The sequence below is a fragment of the Lutjanus erythropterus genome, chromosome 8 (assembly GCF_056507025.1).
Source record: "Lutjanus erythropterus isolate fLutEry1 chromosome 8, fLutEry1.hap2, whole genome shotgun sequence".
Lineage (NCBI taxonomy): Eukaryota > Metazoa > Chordata > Actinopteri > Lutjaniformes > Lutjanidae > Lutjanus > Lutjanus erythropterus.
In genome coordinates, this window is record NC_139324.1 from 39,146,606 (window position 1) to 39,162,504 (window position 15,899).

Sequence of the window (15,899 nt, forward strand, 5' to 3'; positions counted from 1 at the left end):
CTAAAAACGGATCCAAGTCTCATAAAAACAATTAGTAAAACTCAGAATAAGAACAATTATCACAATAATGTTTATATGAGTCTAATGTGGGAAATTCTACCAGAGAAACGGACATTATAGTCCGTGAAGTTCCCGGAGTTTATTTATGTATTTATTTATTTAATGTTTGTTTTTTGTTTTGTTTTTTTTAATAGACACATCAAGGATATATGATCAAGAAATATTTTGTGCATTGTGATAGGTCAAAACGCTAACGATTGATTAAGCGATTAATTGTTGATCATTACTACTATTACTATTACTACCCACCAGTTAGTTTTCTCATTTACATTTTTGAATTTTAAAGTTAAGTCTCGTCAATCAACAAATGTCTCCACCTGACAAACAATGTCAAGTATTGATTATTGATTAGCAGAGATATGTAATGGAAGCAGGATATTTTACTGTTTTTATTGTTTATCTTGTTTATTTAGGATTCTACTTTTTGTTCCTTTTTTGTTGTCTACATTTCCTCTAACACTTACTTTGTCATGCTGTCCAGTTGAATTTGATCTGATAATCTGCTTTATGTTGGGTCTAAAAAAAACAAACTGTTTTCATAAAAATCAAACATATGTGTATCTGCCCTGAACTGTTAAACTGTTTGTTTGTTTGTTTGTTTGTTTGTTTGTTTAATAGAATTACAAATTACAAAACCATTTCAGATACAGTCAGGTAAATGTTGTCTGTGTCAGCCCGGGTTGTGAATTTTGTGCATTTTACTTAACTGATAACTGGAAATGCTACCAATCAGTTAATCAATTAATTATTGATAATTGATAACATACAGAATTAATTTTTTTTCTCATTTTAGTTTTTAAGTTTCGACAAATGCCCCCACCACACAAAACAGTGTCAAATTAATCGATTACTACATTTTTAATTGGTTAAATTCTTAAAGGCAGTTAATTGAGTAAGTAAGTACAGATAATCAGATAATTCAGGTTCCTCTAACCTGAAATGATGAGTTAAATTAATGTATCACACAGCGTTCTCTGTCTGAGTTTATGGAGAACACACATAGTTTGTTTATTTTTACAGCACATGACTTAAAGCTGCAAACATTAATTGATTAGTCGATTCAAAGAAAATTGGTTGCCAAACATTTTGATAATCAATTCATTGTTCCAGATGTTTTTTTAAGCAAAATTCTTTGGGTCTTTGGGTTCTGGACTGTTGGACAAAAGAAGACATTTGAGGACCTCACTTTTTTTTAAACACATTTTTTTGACAATTTAAAGACTAAACTTAATTAATCATGAAGATTGGTCAATAATGACATTGTTCAGCTCTATGAATAAGATCTTTTTCACATGATTTTTTAGAAGCAGAAATGTTTGTTTCTGTGTAATCGACTCTGTTGTGTGAGCTTTAACAGAAGATCAGTTCTTATACTTAAAAAGTCTTTCATGTAATCAATAAGAGACGGGAAAATAACATTTTAAGCAAACAAATTGAAGAATTGTGGTTGTTTTTTGATGGAAATAAATATTCCAGTGTGCAGCATGTGTGATTGCTTCATGTTGAATGTAAGGAACCCTGTTCTCTGTTCTCAGTCACCACACAGCCTACAGAGGGTTAGACGCTGACTCTACCTGGTGTCTTATGAGAATGAGTATGAGAAGGATGACGGTTTTTCCTCTCGTTCTTTATCTGACGTCTCTGCTGGATTCTGGTGAGTGTCTCAGAGAACCGAAGTTGTAAGCCTGATGAATAGTTCAGATTCCAACACACCCACATGCTGTTATCACTGCTGGTAACGTTCCCTGTCAGGTGTGTCTGTGATCCTTGTGTTCTGCTTGAGTCACGCGTTTGTTCTCTTTGTTCACGCAGCGCTCGGTTCCCTTCCTGCTCCCATAAATCTGTCGGTCAGCTCTTTCAATTTCTACCATGTCCTGCGCTGGGAGCCCGGGCCAGGAACCCCGCCAGGAACGCAGTACAAGATCCTCAGGTGATTCCCCCCTCTGCCGTCTCATCAGCTGCTCACACTTCCTGCCGCCACTCAGCCTGTTGCCACTTCCTGTTTGGTTTGGATAGAAAATGTCCAATCAGGCGTTCTGTGTAGTTTTGATGTCTCTCACTGGAACTCCTGTTTCCTGCAGCCGAGTATCAAACCGCAACAGTGTTCTAGTGCTGACTGCACTCTTAAACATAACAGTTCCCAAAGGGTTTTTCCCAGAACCATTCACTTCTGAAGAACCCTTTTTTGCTTCTGAAGAACCCTTGTTCTGTCCTATTAAGAACCCTTTTCATCCAAAGAAACTTTCTGGCAGAAAGAGTTAGTAAAGGGTTCTTTGCACCATAATATCTGTAAGTATTATGGCTGGGTTCTACATGAAACACTTGAAATAGAAAAGGGTCCTTGGTAGAACCCCCTAGGAAGGTTCTACATAAAATCCTTGGAATATAGAATGGTTCTTGGTAGAACCCTCCAGGAAGGTTCTTCATAAAACCTTTGGCATATCAAAGGGTTCTCAGTAGAACCCTTAGCATAGGTTCTAGATAAAACCTTCAGAATATCAAAGGGTTCTCATTAGAACCCCTGGGTTCTAGATAAAATTCTTGGAATATAAAAGGTTTGTTGGTAGAACCCCCTGGGTGAGTTTTACATCAGACTCTTGGAATATAACACAGTTCTCGATACAACCCCCTGGGTGGGTTCTAGATAAAATCACTGGAATATAAAAGGGTTCTTGGTAAAATACCTAGGTGGGTTCCTGTTAGAACCCTTAGAAGATGGAGAAATTTTGGATAGAACCCTAGAGAGGGTTCTGGGTGGAACCATTACACCACAGAAGGGTTCTCTTTTAAAACATCTTAAAGGGTTTCTGGATAAAACCTAAAAGGTTCTATCTAGAACCCAACAAAAAGAGATCCAAGTGAAGCCTTTACAAAAGGAACCAACAAGGGTTCTCCTACAGGGTTAAGCAGAGGAAAACTTTATGGTTCTAGTTAGCAGCAGTTGGCTGCTGAGAATAATAAAAATTTTGATCTTCTATGTTTCCATGACGACCAAGTGAACCTCACTCGCTGATGAAGAACATGTGATTTGCTCAAAAGCTCTAGAACAAGTGAATAATCAGACTGCGAGTGGAGATTATTCTGTCAAACCTGTTTTTGTTTGTTTTTGTTATAAAGGAGACGTTCCCTCAGATTTATAGAACACGTCCTCGGTTGACAGCGTCTGCACTGTTGTGTTTCGTCGACAGATAAGAGGAAATGAAAGGAAAGTGAGATGAGGAACAAAAGTCCCCAGCTGGGCTCAAACTGGTAACACTGTGGTTCTTGGTCACAACTTTAAACCTCAGACCGTCCTCGGCCTCGTGTGCGTTTACAGGCTGCTTCTGTCTGCATATTCAAAACATTTCGTTTGTTTATGTTGTAAATAGATTAATGTAGTCAAATTTAAACAAAATAACAAACGTTCTGCGTTCTTACACTGTCAAAATGACAAAGTTTAGAAAATACAAAATGTCAATAGATTTTTGAGTTTTGAGCCTGCCTGAAAAAACTAATAATATTTTATATAGATCATTAACTTCTCTCCTTTATTTAAAAATTAAACTTTAAACTTAACCTATTAAAGGGACAGTTCACCCAGACATCAAAGTTCAGTCATTATCAGCTCACCTCGTGCTGCTTTAAAGGTCGGGTTCAGTGTTTTTAGTCCACAAAACTCTGCTCGAGTTTCACAGGAAAACTTGTAGAACCTGCCAAACAATGGAAGTGAATGGTGACCAGTTTTGAAAAATGAAAAACAGATGGTGTGCACATGAACGCGGCTCCAAGCTAAAGCTCTGCGCTGAAGATTCAAGATAAAAACATGGTGGAAACATGATTTGTAACAGTCATCAAGATTTGGTGTTATCTCAAGAAAAAAAAATTAAATGAGCTTGATTTAATACTCAAAAATCTAGTGAAGGAAATTGCTGTGAAATTATGAGTTTTCTCAACTTTCAAAATATTTTTACAGTGTAAGGACATTGGACCTGTGTATTACACACTTAAAGATTAAACACTTATATATATGATTATTTTTTTTAATATATATTCTCATATATTTATGGTCAGAATCTTGTCAGTTCTTATCAGCCTGTGTGAAAATCAACCGCGACCTTTAATCCTGTCATGTTTTCACTCAGAACATCAGGCTGTGGCTTTACTTCACTGTCTTCTTTGATGGAATATCTGACTGCAGTGGGGAACTTTTGTGTCTCTCTAACCTCTGCTCTCTTTGACCGTGGTCGCTGAGACGGTGTTTCACAGCCGCGTTTGTTTCCATCCATCTAGTGTGGCGCCTCAGCGTGCGTGTGGTGCAGCTGTGACCACACAGAGGCCAGCCGATTGCTTTTAAAGGAACCGATGATTCAATCGCTCTCATAAGAAAGCAGCCGGGAGGGTTTGATTGTTCCTCTATTTTTTTACAGTGTAAATTGATTCTTGCTTACTTAAACTATAAAAATATGTAGCCCACACCCAAAATTATTGTGTCAACTAACAGACAGATTTACAAAAATGTCTCTTTTAATAGTAAAGCAGCTGCAGATAGTTGCAGATCTCACGATCAAGCACCCAGGTGTCTGTAGCCAGTGTGACTATTTACATCCTCATTGCAGAGTCAAAGTACGATCTTTACCTAAACCAAGTAGTTTTGTTGCCTAAACCTTGAAGGAGCTCCCCGGTGCTGTGACGGGGTTCTGCAGGGGGTGGGAGTTGTTGACAGCTTCATCTTCATCCTCCTCTCTCCCACCACCTCCACCCGGTGTCCCAGGACAGAGCCGCCCTTCCTAATGACTTTTAATGTCTTCTTGTCGGACGCAGACTGCTCTATTTTTGTATATCCCTTGCATAAACTTTTTTTTTTTTGAGAAAGATCACTTGAATTTGGTTATTTAAGAATTAGAATCCAGATTCAGCCAGAACAAGATATTTGATATTTGAATAATAAACTCTTGTCGATTTCCATACAGCAGTTTCTTGTTAATTACATCCGTGAAGAGACGATAATCCTGATAATCCTACTGTAATTCATTTTCCTGCCACACAGAGAGCACTGGAAGTATGAAATAAATGAACTCTGTTTGTCTTTGTGCAGGGTGAAGGGGAAAGACAAACGGAAACACTCATCAAACTCAGAGACGACATCAGTTAAGCTGATCCTTAAACCCCCCAAACAGACCTACTTCCTGACTGTCCAGGCGTCCTACAACCACACCCCGTCTCCAGAGAGCGCCACAATCAGATTTACCCCTTTCAGAGACAGTACGTCAGCACGAGCCTCTTTTGTTGTTGTTGCCTTGGAGTTGATGAAAATAAATGTCTGATGTTAGCGGAAATTGTCTAACATGTTTGTTTTTGTCCCAAGCCATCATAGGTCCTCCAGAGCTCTCGCTCACCGGATGTGGCGACTGCATCCAAATCAACATTTTTCTGCCGGAGGCAGACGGCAGCTCCAGGATCAAGAATAATGATCTCCATGCTTTCTACTCTCCTCGATACAGAGTGCTGTGGAAGAAGCGTGGAGGAGAAGAGGTGAGAAATCATGTTAATTATTAATGATTTTTTTTTCAACTCATAAACAGACACTAACTCCTTCAGCAAACATTCGGCTTTTAATTGAACGTGACAAATCTGAGAAGTCTGTATCTCACCTCAACATGTTTCCTTGATCTCTTATAATACATCATGGTCATTTTATGATTTACTGCAGCAAATAAATTATAGAGTTCTCCCTTTTTTCTACGTCTTTGCATTGCTGATATTAAATGGATCAGTCTGTCCTCTTTGTCATGTAAAATCTTCAATCAGTTACATTCATTTCAAGTCCACGTCTCTGTCTTCATGTGACAGTGTCAGACAGACAGCATCATGTTTAAATCTGCTGTATCAAGTTTAACTGTTAAATGTGCAGTTGTCATGTTAGAAATAAACGACAGGTTCAGTCCAACTGTCATTTTCTGCAGCATTCTTCTTCTCCTGCATGATTTACAGCGACAGTGTCGCTTTTTGCTGTGATATGTTTTTTATATTTTCCACCGCTCTTCGTTACAACAACTTGATCATCTGGATTGAAGTGAGCAGCTCGCGATCGCTTCGCTTTGTGCGGAAGAAGAGTCACATGACGCCGCAAACACCCCTTTTTACGTCACATGCACAGAGTCTGAAGAAGAAAGTCCGAGTTAACAAAACAAGTCTGTAACCTCTGTCTCGATATCCATCATTATCTCTGACCGGGGTTTTAGGTTTTGACAGCCTGGCCGTGTTGAGTTTACTTTGTAGTACAGAAGAACAAGACTTTTTAGGACTGGTCATCTACGCAGCACTACTGTGTTTCATTATAACACTGTTTTCTCACATAATTTTCCTTTTTCAGAAAATTGTGATTTGGTTCTGTGATTTCAATATTGCATTTGGACATATTGCAACGTTGATAATATCGCGATTAATTGTGCAGTTCTACCTGTCAGTCATTTTAACTAACTGTTGTTTGACTTGCAGGAGAGACCGTACGACACTGAAAACAGGAATTTTACTCTTCATAACTTACAGAATGACACAGAGTACTGCGTACAGGTGCACACGACGATACAAGACAACAAAAACACTAAACCATCGGCCTGGGAGTGCACCTCCACCAGCAATCTGGAACCAAGCAGAGGTGAGCTGCTGTTTATGCTTTTATGTCATGGTGGTATTATTATTATTATTATCATGGTATTATATTATTGTCCTCAACACACCCACAGGCTGTTATAAAAGAGTCATTCAGGTGCCCTTCCAGGTGCGTCTTTGTACCTGCTGCTCTCTCTGTAGCTCACTCATGCTTGAGAATTGATTTCCTCTTCAGTGATGCTGGAAAATATATTTTATCCTGAAACAGGCCGACCTCCAGGTGATTAAACTTATTATTTATTAAATGAAATGTCACAGCAGAATCATAGTGAGCATTTTATTTTTTAAAGAGTTCTCTTAATGCTAAACTGAATCCACTTTTTTAAACCTTAGTTCTTATTTAGAAGGGCTACGGAATAAATTTGTCTAAAAATCTAAAGATTACAGTGCAGAGCTGACTCTTTTTATGTCTGATTAAATCATGTTTTTGTTGGCAATAGTAGATTTTTGCACATGTTGTGAGCACATAATATTAGTTTTTTAAATCAGGAAGTTGTGATTTCTTGTCTGGAACGAGGCTGTTTTCTGGCACAAAGCAAGTTTAAAGAAATTAAAGTGAACCAAAACATCTCATGATTTACATATTATATTACATTTTGTATCAATGAATCCTTAAAGAAAGCCTCCAGTTAAACTCAGGTTTGAAACTAGGGCTGCACAATTAATTGAAATTTTATTGAAATCACAATATGACTGTCTGCAATTTTCAAAACGCAGGAGGTTATTTTTGTTATGTGTTATTTGTTAAATGTTGTTTTTGAATGGATGAACGTGTTGAGGCAGAGACGTCCTGTCCTACACATCAGACATAAATAAAACATCTTCATTTGATTCAGAATTCTGTCGTTTTCAATCAAAATAACAATAATGATGTGAAAATTATAGATTTCCTTTAATGTTAAAAATCATAACACAATTATAATATCAGTCAAAATAATCACAATTAGATATTTTTTCAAAGTCAGATGGAACAATATGCACATTTTACATCTTAAATTTACTAAATTTCTCCCATAGTCTTTTATGTATTCGGTGACCTGAATAAAACCTCCTCTGTTTAAAGCCGGACTGGAGGTCAGAATAAATGAAAAACTTTGTTGGTACTTAAATTTTGTTTTGGTAGGACATGTTTTGTCTCAGTAGTTGAGTTCTGTTTGAGTCGTGTTGCTTGTTTGTTCACACAGTGCTCCGTTCCTTATCTGCGCCGGTCAATCTCTCTGTCAACTCTTTCAACTTCCACCATGTCCTGAGCTGGGACCCCGGGCCCGGCACCCCACCAGGAACACAGTACACGATCTTCAGGTAATCTCACTGTCCATCATCCTGTTGGCTGCTCTCATACTTAGCCTGATGCAATTTCCTCTTTGGTCTGGAGAAAACAGCCAAACAAACTGTGCTCTGGAGATTTGGTTGCTCATGACGAACAGGATATGAAATGTTTGAGCTCTGTTTCTCTTTGTGCAGAGTGGAGGGAAAAACACGGAAAATACTTGCAAAGTCGATGACAACATCAGTTACTCTGAGGCTTAAACGCCCCGAAGAGATCTACGACCTGACTGTAGAGGCGTCCTACAACCGCAGCTTGCATCGAGAGAGCCGCCCATACAAGTTCTTCCCCATAGAAAATAGTAAGCCACCGAGTTTGTCTTTTAAGTTAAATTCTTGTTGCCCCTCGTCAGCCCACATCCTCCTCCTCAAACCCTCACAGAACAAATACAGCTGCAGTGGGATCTAACAAGTTTGTCTGGAGGTAAACTTAAAGCTAGCATTAGTTAGCTAGACATGTTAATGTTGGCAGTTTATGTTGGAGCAAACGAGGACAGAGTTTACTTCAGTCGCCACACGTGTGCTGATGTGTTTCATGATTTTGAGAGACGTCACAGACTCACGAAACGCTGAGTATCGCTCCGCTCTGAGCCTCCTGCACGCCTTCAACATGGAGAGAAAGGGAAAGCTTGACAGGCCCTAGTTATGGTTGCTAAGCTATGATTGGACAGTTGCTGTTTGGAGGCGGGGCTTAGCAAAGGGTCAATTGGGGAAGCAACTAAAAATGGATTCAGTCATATTCATTCAACTTAGTTCCAGTCTATATTTTGCCCCTGGTCTCCTCCCCCTCCCCTCCCTGTCTCTGTGACTCTTTTTGACACTTAAATTTCAAATGAAACAGAAATTTACTGATTTTTAAAAAGATTGTGGTTTTTTTTTTGTACCAAGCCAAAATAGGCCCTCCAAAACTGTCGCTGGCTGGATGTGGCACATGCCTCCAGATCAACATTTCACTGCCGGAGGCTGACAGCGACTCAGGACTGAAGAAAAACGATATCCACACACTGCTCTTTCCTCAATACAAAATCCTGTGGAAGAAACGTGGAGAACAGGTGAGAAATCCACTTCACTCCTCTGTCAGAACACACAGATTTCAGTCAGTGTTGTGAATGATGACCATGTCAGCATCACGTTTAATTTCTCTAAACCTGTAGATGTGATTTAGACAAAACCCGTTAACCAAGTATCTTCAGAACTCAGTCTCATTGGTCGAGTTGAATCTTAGTCGACAGCCGTTTTTTGGAAGTCCAAGTCAAGTCTCAAGTCTCTAATGTTGTATTGAACGTTCTAGACTCTGCTGCAGTTGTTCTGTGAGAACACTGAACACACTGCATAACTAAGTCCAAGGAATTCAAAGACAAAGGCAACAATTACTCGATTATTAACCAGCTATTAAATTATTAGCCAACTATTAACTACTGATTGGCGACTTTGATAACTGATTACCTGTTTTGAGACTTCTTTTGATAAACAAAAAATGTCCAAATTTAGCGAGGTACCTTTTAGGTTTTTGGTCTTGGATTTGGTCATTACGCACATTACATGTTCACCTTTTTTTCCAATTAAAAAAGCAAAAAAAAATATATTTTATTTTTGCAACTCTCAGCTCGTGTTTGATTATGTTCAGCCTCCTGGGTACGAGCTAATTTAGGGGATCATTACATGAGATAAAAACTTAATTTATAGGATAAAATCTTAAATTATAGGATAAAAAATGATTTTTTTAAAAAAGTTGATTAAGAAATCATAATGATGATATTAAAAAGTTTAAATTATGAGATAAATGTCAGAATTATAAGAAAAACTGATTTTTCCAAGTGACAAGATTGTGATCAATCGTTCAGAGACATTTTTCAATATAAAAAAGTCTAAATTCTCTGATTTCAGCTTCTTAAATGTGAATATTTTCTGGTTTCTTTACTTTTTCTCTGACAGTAAACTGAATATCTTTGAGTTGTGGACAAAATAAGACATTTGAGGACGTCATCTTGGACTTGGAACAACATTTTTCACCATTTTATGACATTTTTGGATCAAACCATTAATTTGTTGATCGAGACAAAAATGTACAGATGAACCAGCTGTGAATATAATCATCATTAGTTGCAGTTTGTCTGTGTGGCTTTGGTGGATCAGAACTAACTTTTTTTTAAACAGAAACGACAAAATAACACAAACTTACAGATCGAGGCGGCGGTAGACCAGCAGCTGCTGTGTTCTGTGAGCTAAAATGATTGATTTTGCCAAAGGAGTTTGGTTGAGCCAGAGAGAAAGCAGTATAAAAGTACGCAGCCTCCGCTCTCTGTACGTTACTCGTGACTCGGTCACTCAGAGTTCTTCATGCAAATCCAAAGGGAAAGGTTGTTTTTTTTACTTGGACGAGGCTTGAATGGAAATAATTTTCATTTAAAGTAATTTCTCCATATTTGACGTGCAGGAGAAACCGCAGCTGCAAGACACCGATGAGAGGAGTCTCACACTGTCCAACTTAGACAAGGGCATGGAGTACTGCGTCCGGGTGGAAGCAAGCACCCGTCAGAGGACTCACATCGAGCCGTCCGCCTGGGAGTGCGCCTTCACCAGCCTGGTGGAACCGAGCCGAGGTGAGCTGATGAGCTGTTGTGACAGTGTCATTATTTAGTTCTTTAATCGTCCGTGACAAGTTGAGCCCGATGAGGCCCGATCCTGACAAACCTCTGTCCAGCCCGACCCTCAGAAGCATATCTGAGCCCAAACCCGATTACAGCCCAGCATTTTTATGAACAAGCTTCTCTTTATGGAGAGAAGTTTCCAGTGACAGGTCCGACACGTGTGGGGAAAATAAGACCCGACCCGAACCTGTCGGGTCCCATCGGGTCCCGTCAGGTTCAGGCACAGATCTCAAGCTGTAGGATTATTAAGATGCTGAAGTGAAATTTGAAGATCAGGGGCTTTTATATTTCAGTGTTTCCCAAAATTTTTCTTTCTGTTGATTTATTAAATTTACGACGTTTCGGTCTGGACGACCTTCATCAGGTATACCTGAGTATCACTGCCTGCTACATATCTGCATGAATCGACTCATAATCATCACATAATGGATGGAAACAAGCATTCATTCATTTTTTCTTAAGCAGGTTTACTCAAAATTTGTTTGAAATTTGTGATGCGTGTGGATGGAAACACTCTCGTTTCCCGCGGGTTACCTCTGCTGATGCTTGGAACAGAAAGTTTCCAAACTACCACCGACGAGGAAATAACTTCCATGGTCCACAGACTGAGGAACAAACAGCTCCAGACTGAAGCATTTACTTCTGTGTGTGTGTGTGTGTGTGTGTGTGTGTGTGTGTGTGTGTGTGTGTGTGTGTGTGTGTGTGTGTTCAGGCTCTGTTATTGTAGGTACATCTGCTGGTCTTCTGATCTGTGTTGGGTTTGGACTTGTGGCCTCCATGTTCTTCCTCTACTACACTGGATTCATCTGTAATCTGCAGGAAACTCTGCCCAGAGGACTAATTGTAAGAAACTTTTGTATTATCTATCAATCAATCTACCTATCTGTCTGTCTGTCTGTCTGTCTGTCTGTCTGTCTGTCTGTCTGTCTGCTGGAGAACATATACACTTGTTCAGATAAAATGAATGGACAGATTTTATCTGATTTCACAATTGAACTAGAAACCACAACATCCCCAGACTCCCTTCGAAAATCGTGCAAATATAAGACTCGTTGAGTGAGGAGAAACTTAACACACTTTATGAAACGCTGTCTACGACAAATTCTTAATTATTTGTACCGTTTTGTAAACTAAACAATAAATATAAATGTAAAGAAATGTACCTGGGTGAAAAAGGAAGAAGGGAGAACTGAGACAAAAGTATAAGCAAAGGTTCTTTTTATTAACAAATTAAGTGCAAAATGAAGTTCATTCATTCATTCATTCATTCATTCATTTTCTGTAACCGCTCATTCCATAAGGGTCGTGGGCTCCTGGAGCCTATCCCAGCTGACACTGGGCGAGAGGCGGGGTTCACCCTGGACAAGTCGCCAGTTCGTCGCATTCAATAGACAGACAACCGCTCACACTCACACTCACACCTACGGCCAATTTAGAGTCACCGATTAACCTAACATGCATGTCTTTGGTCTTTGGACTGTGGGAGGAAGCCGGAGAACCCGGAGAGAACCCACGCAGACACGGGAAGAACATGCAAACTCCGCACAGTCAGAAAGGCCCTGCCCCAGCCAGCTGGGGGATTCGAGCTCAAGACCTCCTTGCTGTGAGGCGGCAGTGCTAACCACTGCACCGCCGTGCCGCCCGTCTTTGCTAACCATGGAGGCTAACAAGACAGAATACACAAACACAAGTGTGCACATGACGCACAAAGCTTCTAGCAGTCCAGCCTGTCCCTGCAGGACTGGAGTGCAGACATGACGACTGACCCCATCCAGTCATGTGATTAGGGTGTTCTCTGACTAACTATCATCTTCTTCCTCCTCTGTCTTTGTCTCTGTGTTCCTTCTTCAGGCGGCTCTGAGAGGCCAAGGCTACACCCTGACCCCAGAGGAGACGATCTCTGACCCGATCTCCATCAGCCCGGCGATGAAGCGCAAAAATCCCACGATGCCGCGACCGGCCGAAGGGGGCGCTAACGCAGAGGAGGATGATGAAGAGGGGGAGGAAGAGGAAAATGTTTACATTGACAGAGCGGCGGAGCTTTCCTCGGGTCAAAGCTCCCGCGAGGACTCAGGGGACGTGTCAAGGAACAGAACGCCGGCTCCAGCAGGGGATTCTGGGATGGTGGAGGAGCCAGAGTTTGAGGTCATACATGAGGGAATTGATGAAGATGAGGCCGAAGCTGAAGGGGCTGAGGTTTCTTTCATCCCTGAAACTGGGGGTCAGGGATATATTACGGGTGAGGAGGGGGAGGACAAAGAGGAAGAGGAGCAGGAGACAGCGTGCGACATCTCGGGTGATGTTAACCTGTTCTCAGTCACCCTCGCTGCACTGGATGCATGTGAGGAAGAGGAGGAGCAGAATGTAAGAGACTCTCTGACAGATCTGGAGCTGCTGCTGCTGCATATAGACTGTCAGACTGAGTCACGTGACCGGACAGCTGTGGTTCCTGCGCGAGAACACTTTACTGTGACCAGGTGTGAAGGCACGCGAGCAGGAACTTTGCCTGGCTACATCAAAACATGTGATGGTGAGACGCAGCGTGTAGACACACAGGAGGAGGAGGAGGAGGAGGAAGAGGAGGAGGAGGAGGAGGAGGAGGAGGAATTCTCCGGATATATGAAACACTCATGATCCTAGGAGGGTTGCAAAATTCATTGCAATAAAATTGCAACATAGCCAAGTGCAATAATTACCCTTTACCTGCTTCCTCACCTCCACTTTGACGGTTTTTGAGGGCAGCAGAGATTTATCATTTTTGAGGGAGCGCTGCAGCGCCATACAAGGAAAGAAAAGCTGCATGTTTTATCAGCAATAACTTAATTTTGGTAAACATTTCCAAGATAATCTGAAAGATGGTAGAAAAAAATGATAGACTGATGGTCGAAATGGTATTTCAACTTTTTTCAACATTTCAGCTTTATTTTCAAAATACAAAAACAAACAAAATCTTCCTCTTCTGATTTATTTTTTATGCCTAGAATTAATACTCTTCTGTAATATTTTTCTTATACCCGACACAAACACTCTCCTGTAAATGTTTCTTATGACTGGCACTAATACTCTTACATATTTTTTTTTTTAGCCTGCCACTAATGCTCTCCTGTAATATTTTTTATGCCCAGCATGAATATTCAACCATAATTTATTCCCAAAAAAATCCTTTCTTTTTGTGATGCCTGACAGTAATACGCTTCTGTATTTTTTTCTTATGTCTGGAACTAACGCCTGCCACTACTCTTCTGTGATTTCGTCTTATTCCCGGCACTAATACTGAAAGTTCAACTTCATTCTTGACATTTTGAATTTTCTCAAAATGGGGGAAAAACGAAAAAAAACTTCCTACACTCATTTTTTTCCTTCATGCCTCTAACATGAATAATAATGACCTTTTGTTTTCTCATGATAATTAGCTCGAGTTAACAAAGCTTGTTTTCTCTAGATAAAAAAATAATTAACTCCTTAAGATAACAGCATTAAATAAATAATTGTAAGCGCGGCTGTTCTCAGCTTCCGTAGCTTTTGGATTCAAACTACATTAAAAAATATTTTTTTTATTATGTGATATACATTGAATACAACTTGATGTGACCAGCCAGGTGAAGTGTGAAGACTTTAATGCAACAGTGAGAGCAGATCTTAAAATAAGAGGCTTTTATTGTTGTTGTTGTTTGTTTGTTTGGTTTTGTCATTTCGTGTGTAGTTGTAGTCTAATAGCCTCGAAAGCAGCAGACAGCTGAGTTGTACAGCCTCCTTTGAGGTTCCTCTACTTCTGCCAGGTCACGTGATTTCGTATAAACTTGCTCTTCATGGTGCTGCCTTCAGGAACCACCGGACAAATTCCAGTTACGTTCACATCCAGTGGAAGCCGTAAAATGCAATCGACATTAGAGCTGCAATAATTAATCGATTGATTGATTAGCCAGTTGAAAGAATATTTTTTTATGATCAGTCAGTTTACAAGTAAAAAAATCAAATATTTCCTTAACATTCATGACAGTAAATAAAGAGTCTGGATTTTGGACTAAAGAAGAAATCTGAAAACATCAGGTTTTTTGCATTTTTTCAATTGTGATTAGGAGGTAAAGGATAATGAAAGTAATTTTTTGGTGCAACCTTAATCAAGGAAGTGCTTTTTTTTGTTGTAACACGGACAAAGTAGGGTGATATTTTTAGTACCTGACAGCTGGTGAATGTATACTGTTCATAAAATATGCACATTTTTTACATTTATTTGTTACTGTGTAACAATAGCCTACTTTATGCCTTCATGTATATGTTTATTTGTACCTATCTTTGTAATATATCTGTAATATTGTCGCGTCTCTATCCTTTGTTTGCTTTGTTCTTTTGCTTTGTTGTCCTTGTTTTTTAGTTGTATGTCTATTTCTCCTGTACTGTGAGTACATGGAGAACAACTTAAAACTGGAATCAAATTCCTTGTATGTGTACACGTGTTTTGTTGTTGTTTTTATGTTGTTTATTGCCAATGTTGAATTTGTTAAATTGTCTGCCTAAATAATACGACACATTCCTGATGATGTCATCATATTTCCATATGGAAAAGTTGCTCTTTACTGCTGGATTTGCAAATAAAAGCAACCTGTGTTAATACTGATATTTTGTCATTATTTTTAATAAAAGTATAAATTAATGTGAAAATATAAACACAATTTAATATATTTATTTATCTCATGCATTTAAATTACTTTTTTTTCATTTTTTCAAGGCACAATATGGAAATTCTGCTTCTATAGGTCTCTCACATTAATACAATAATTAAGATGTAGTTTGGCATCATAAATAGCGTGGTATCATGGGAGTTGCTGTCTTTACTTTTAAACAACCACCATTACTGGTGAAAATCTATCTGACATGATGAGTCAGGTAGAAATCATGGTTACAGACAAGCTAACTATTAATGCTTTATTCACATTATGTTAAGTCGCATTAACATCCTCACTCTGACGTAGCCGATGTATCCCGTCAAAGCCAATAGAAACCAGTTAGCAACGGCTAGCAGGAAATGCACCTTTACCTTAAATAATTATAGATTTCTCCGCATTAGAAGATTATTAGACACATTTGGGATAATGTAAGTACACAACTCAACAAAATACATATGTCTACTGCTTTTAGATAGATGTATTGTTTTATGTAATATCCCTTTATTTTTCTTTATTTATCTTTATATTCTACAATTTTATTGAC

General features: G+C 39.2%; 1 protein-coding gene across 1 annotated transcript; it reads left to right on the plus strand.

Annotated features, from left to right (window-relative positions):
* Positions 1-1,665: 1,665 nt before the first annotated feature.
* On the plus strand, positions 1,666-15,149 carry LOC146323312 (uncharacterized). Its single transcript, XM_084725495.1, has 7 exons — positions 1,666-1,714; positions 1,873-1,990; positions 5,135-5,301; positions 5,405-5,571; positions 6,538-6,697; positions 11,401-11,531; positions 12,540-15,149. The coding sequence occupies exons 1-7, from the start codon at positions 1,666-1,668 to the stop codon at positions 13,320-13,322; spliced, it is 1,575 nt and encodes a 524-aa protein (XP_084581621.1). The 3' UTR covers positions 13,323-15,149.
* The last annotated feature ends 750 nt before the right edge of the window (positions 15,150-15,899 follow it).

What these genes read in the sequence shown, in the direction of transcription:
- LOC146323312 (XM_084725495.1), top strand. Translation starts at nt 1,666, where the DNA reads ATGACGGTTTTTCCTCTCGTTCTTTATCTGACGTCTCTGCTGGATTCT. An exon ending in GACGTCTCTGCTGGATTCTG is followed by an intron (nt 1,715 to 1,872) that starts GTGAGTGTCTCA and finishes TTGTTCACGCAG; the next exon opens with CGCTCGGTTCCCTTCCTGCT. An exon ending in CTCTGCCCAGAGGACTAATT is followed by an intron (nt 11,532 to 12,539) that starts GTAAGAAACTTT and finishes TTCCTTCTTCAG; the next exon opens with GCGGCTCTGAGAGGCCAAGG.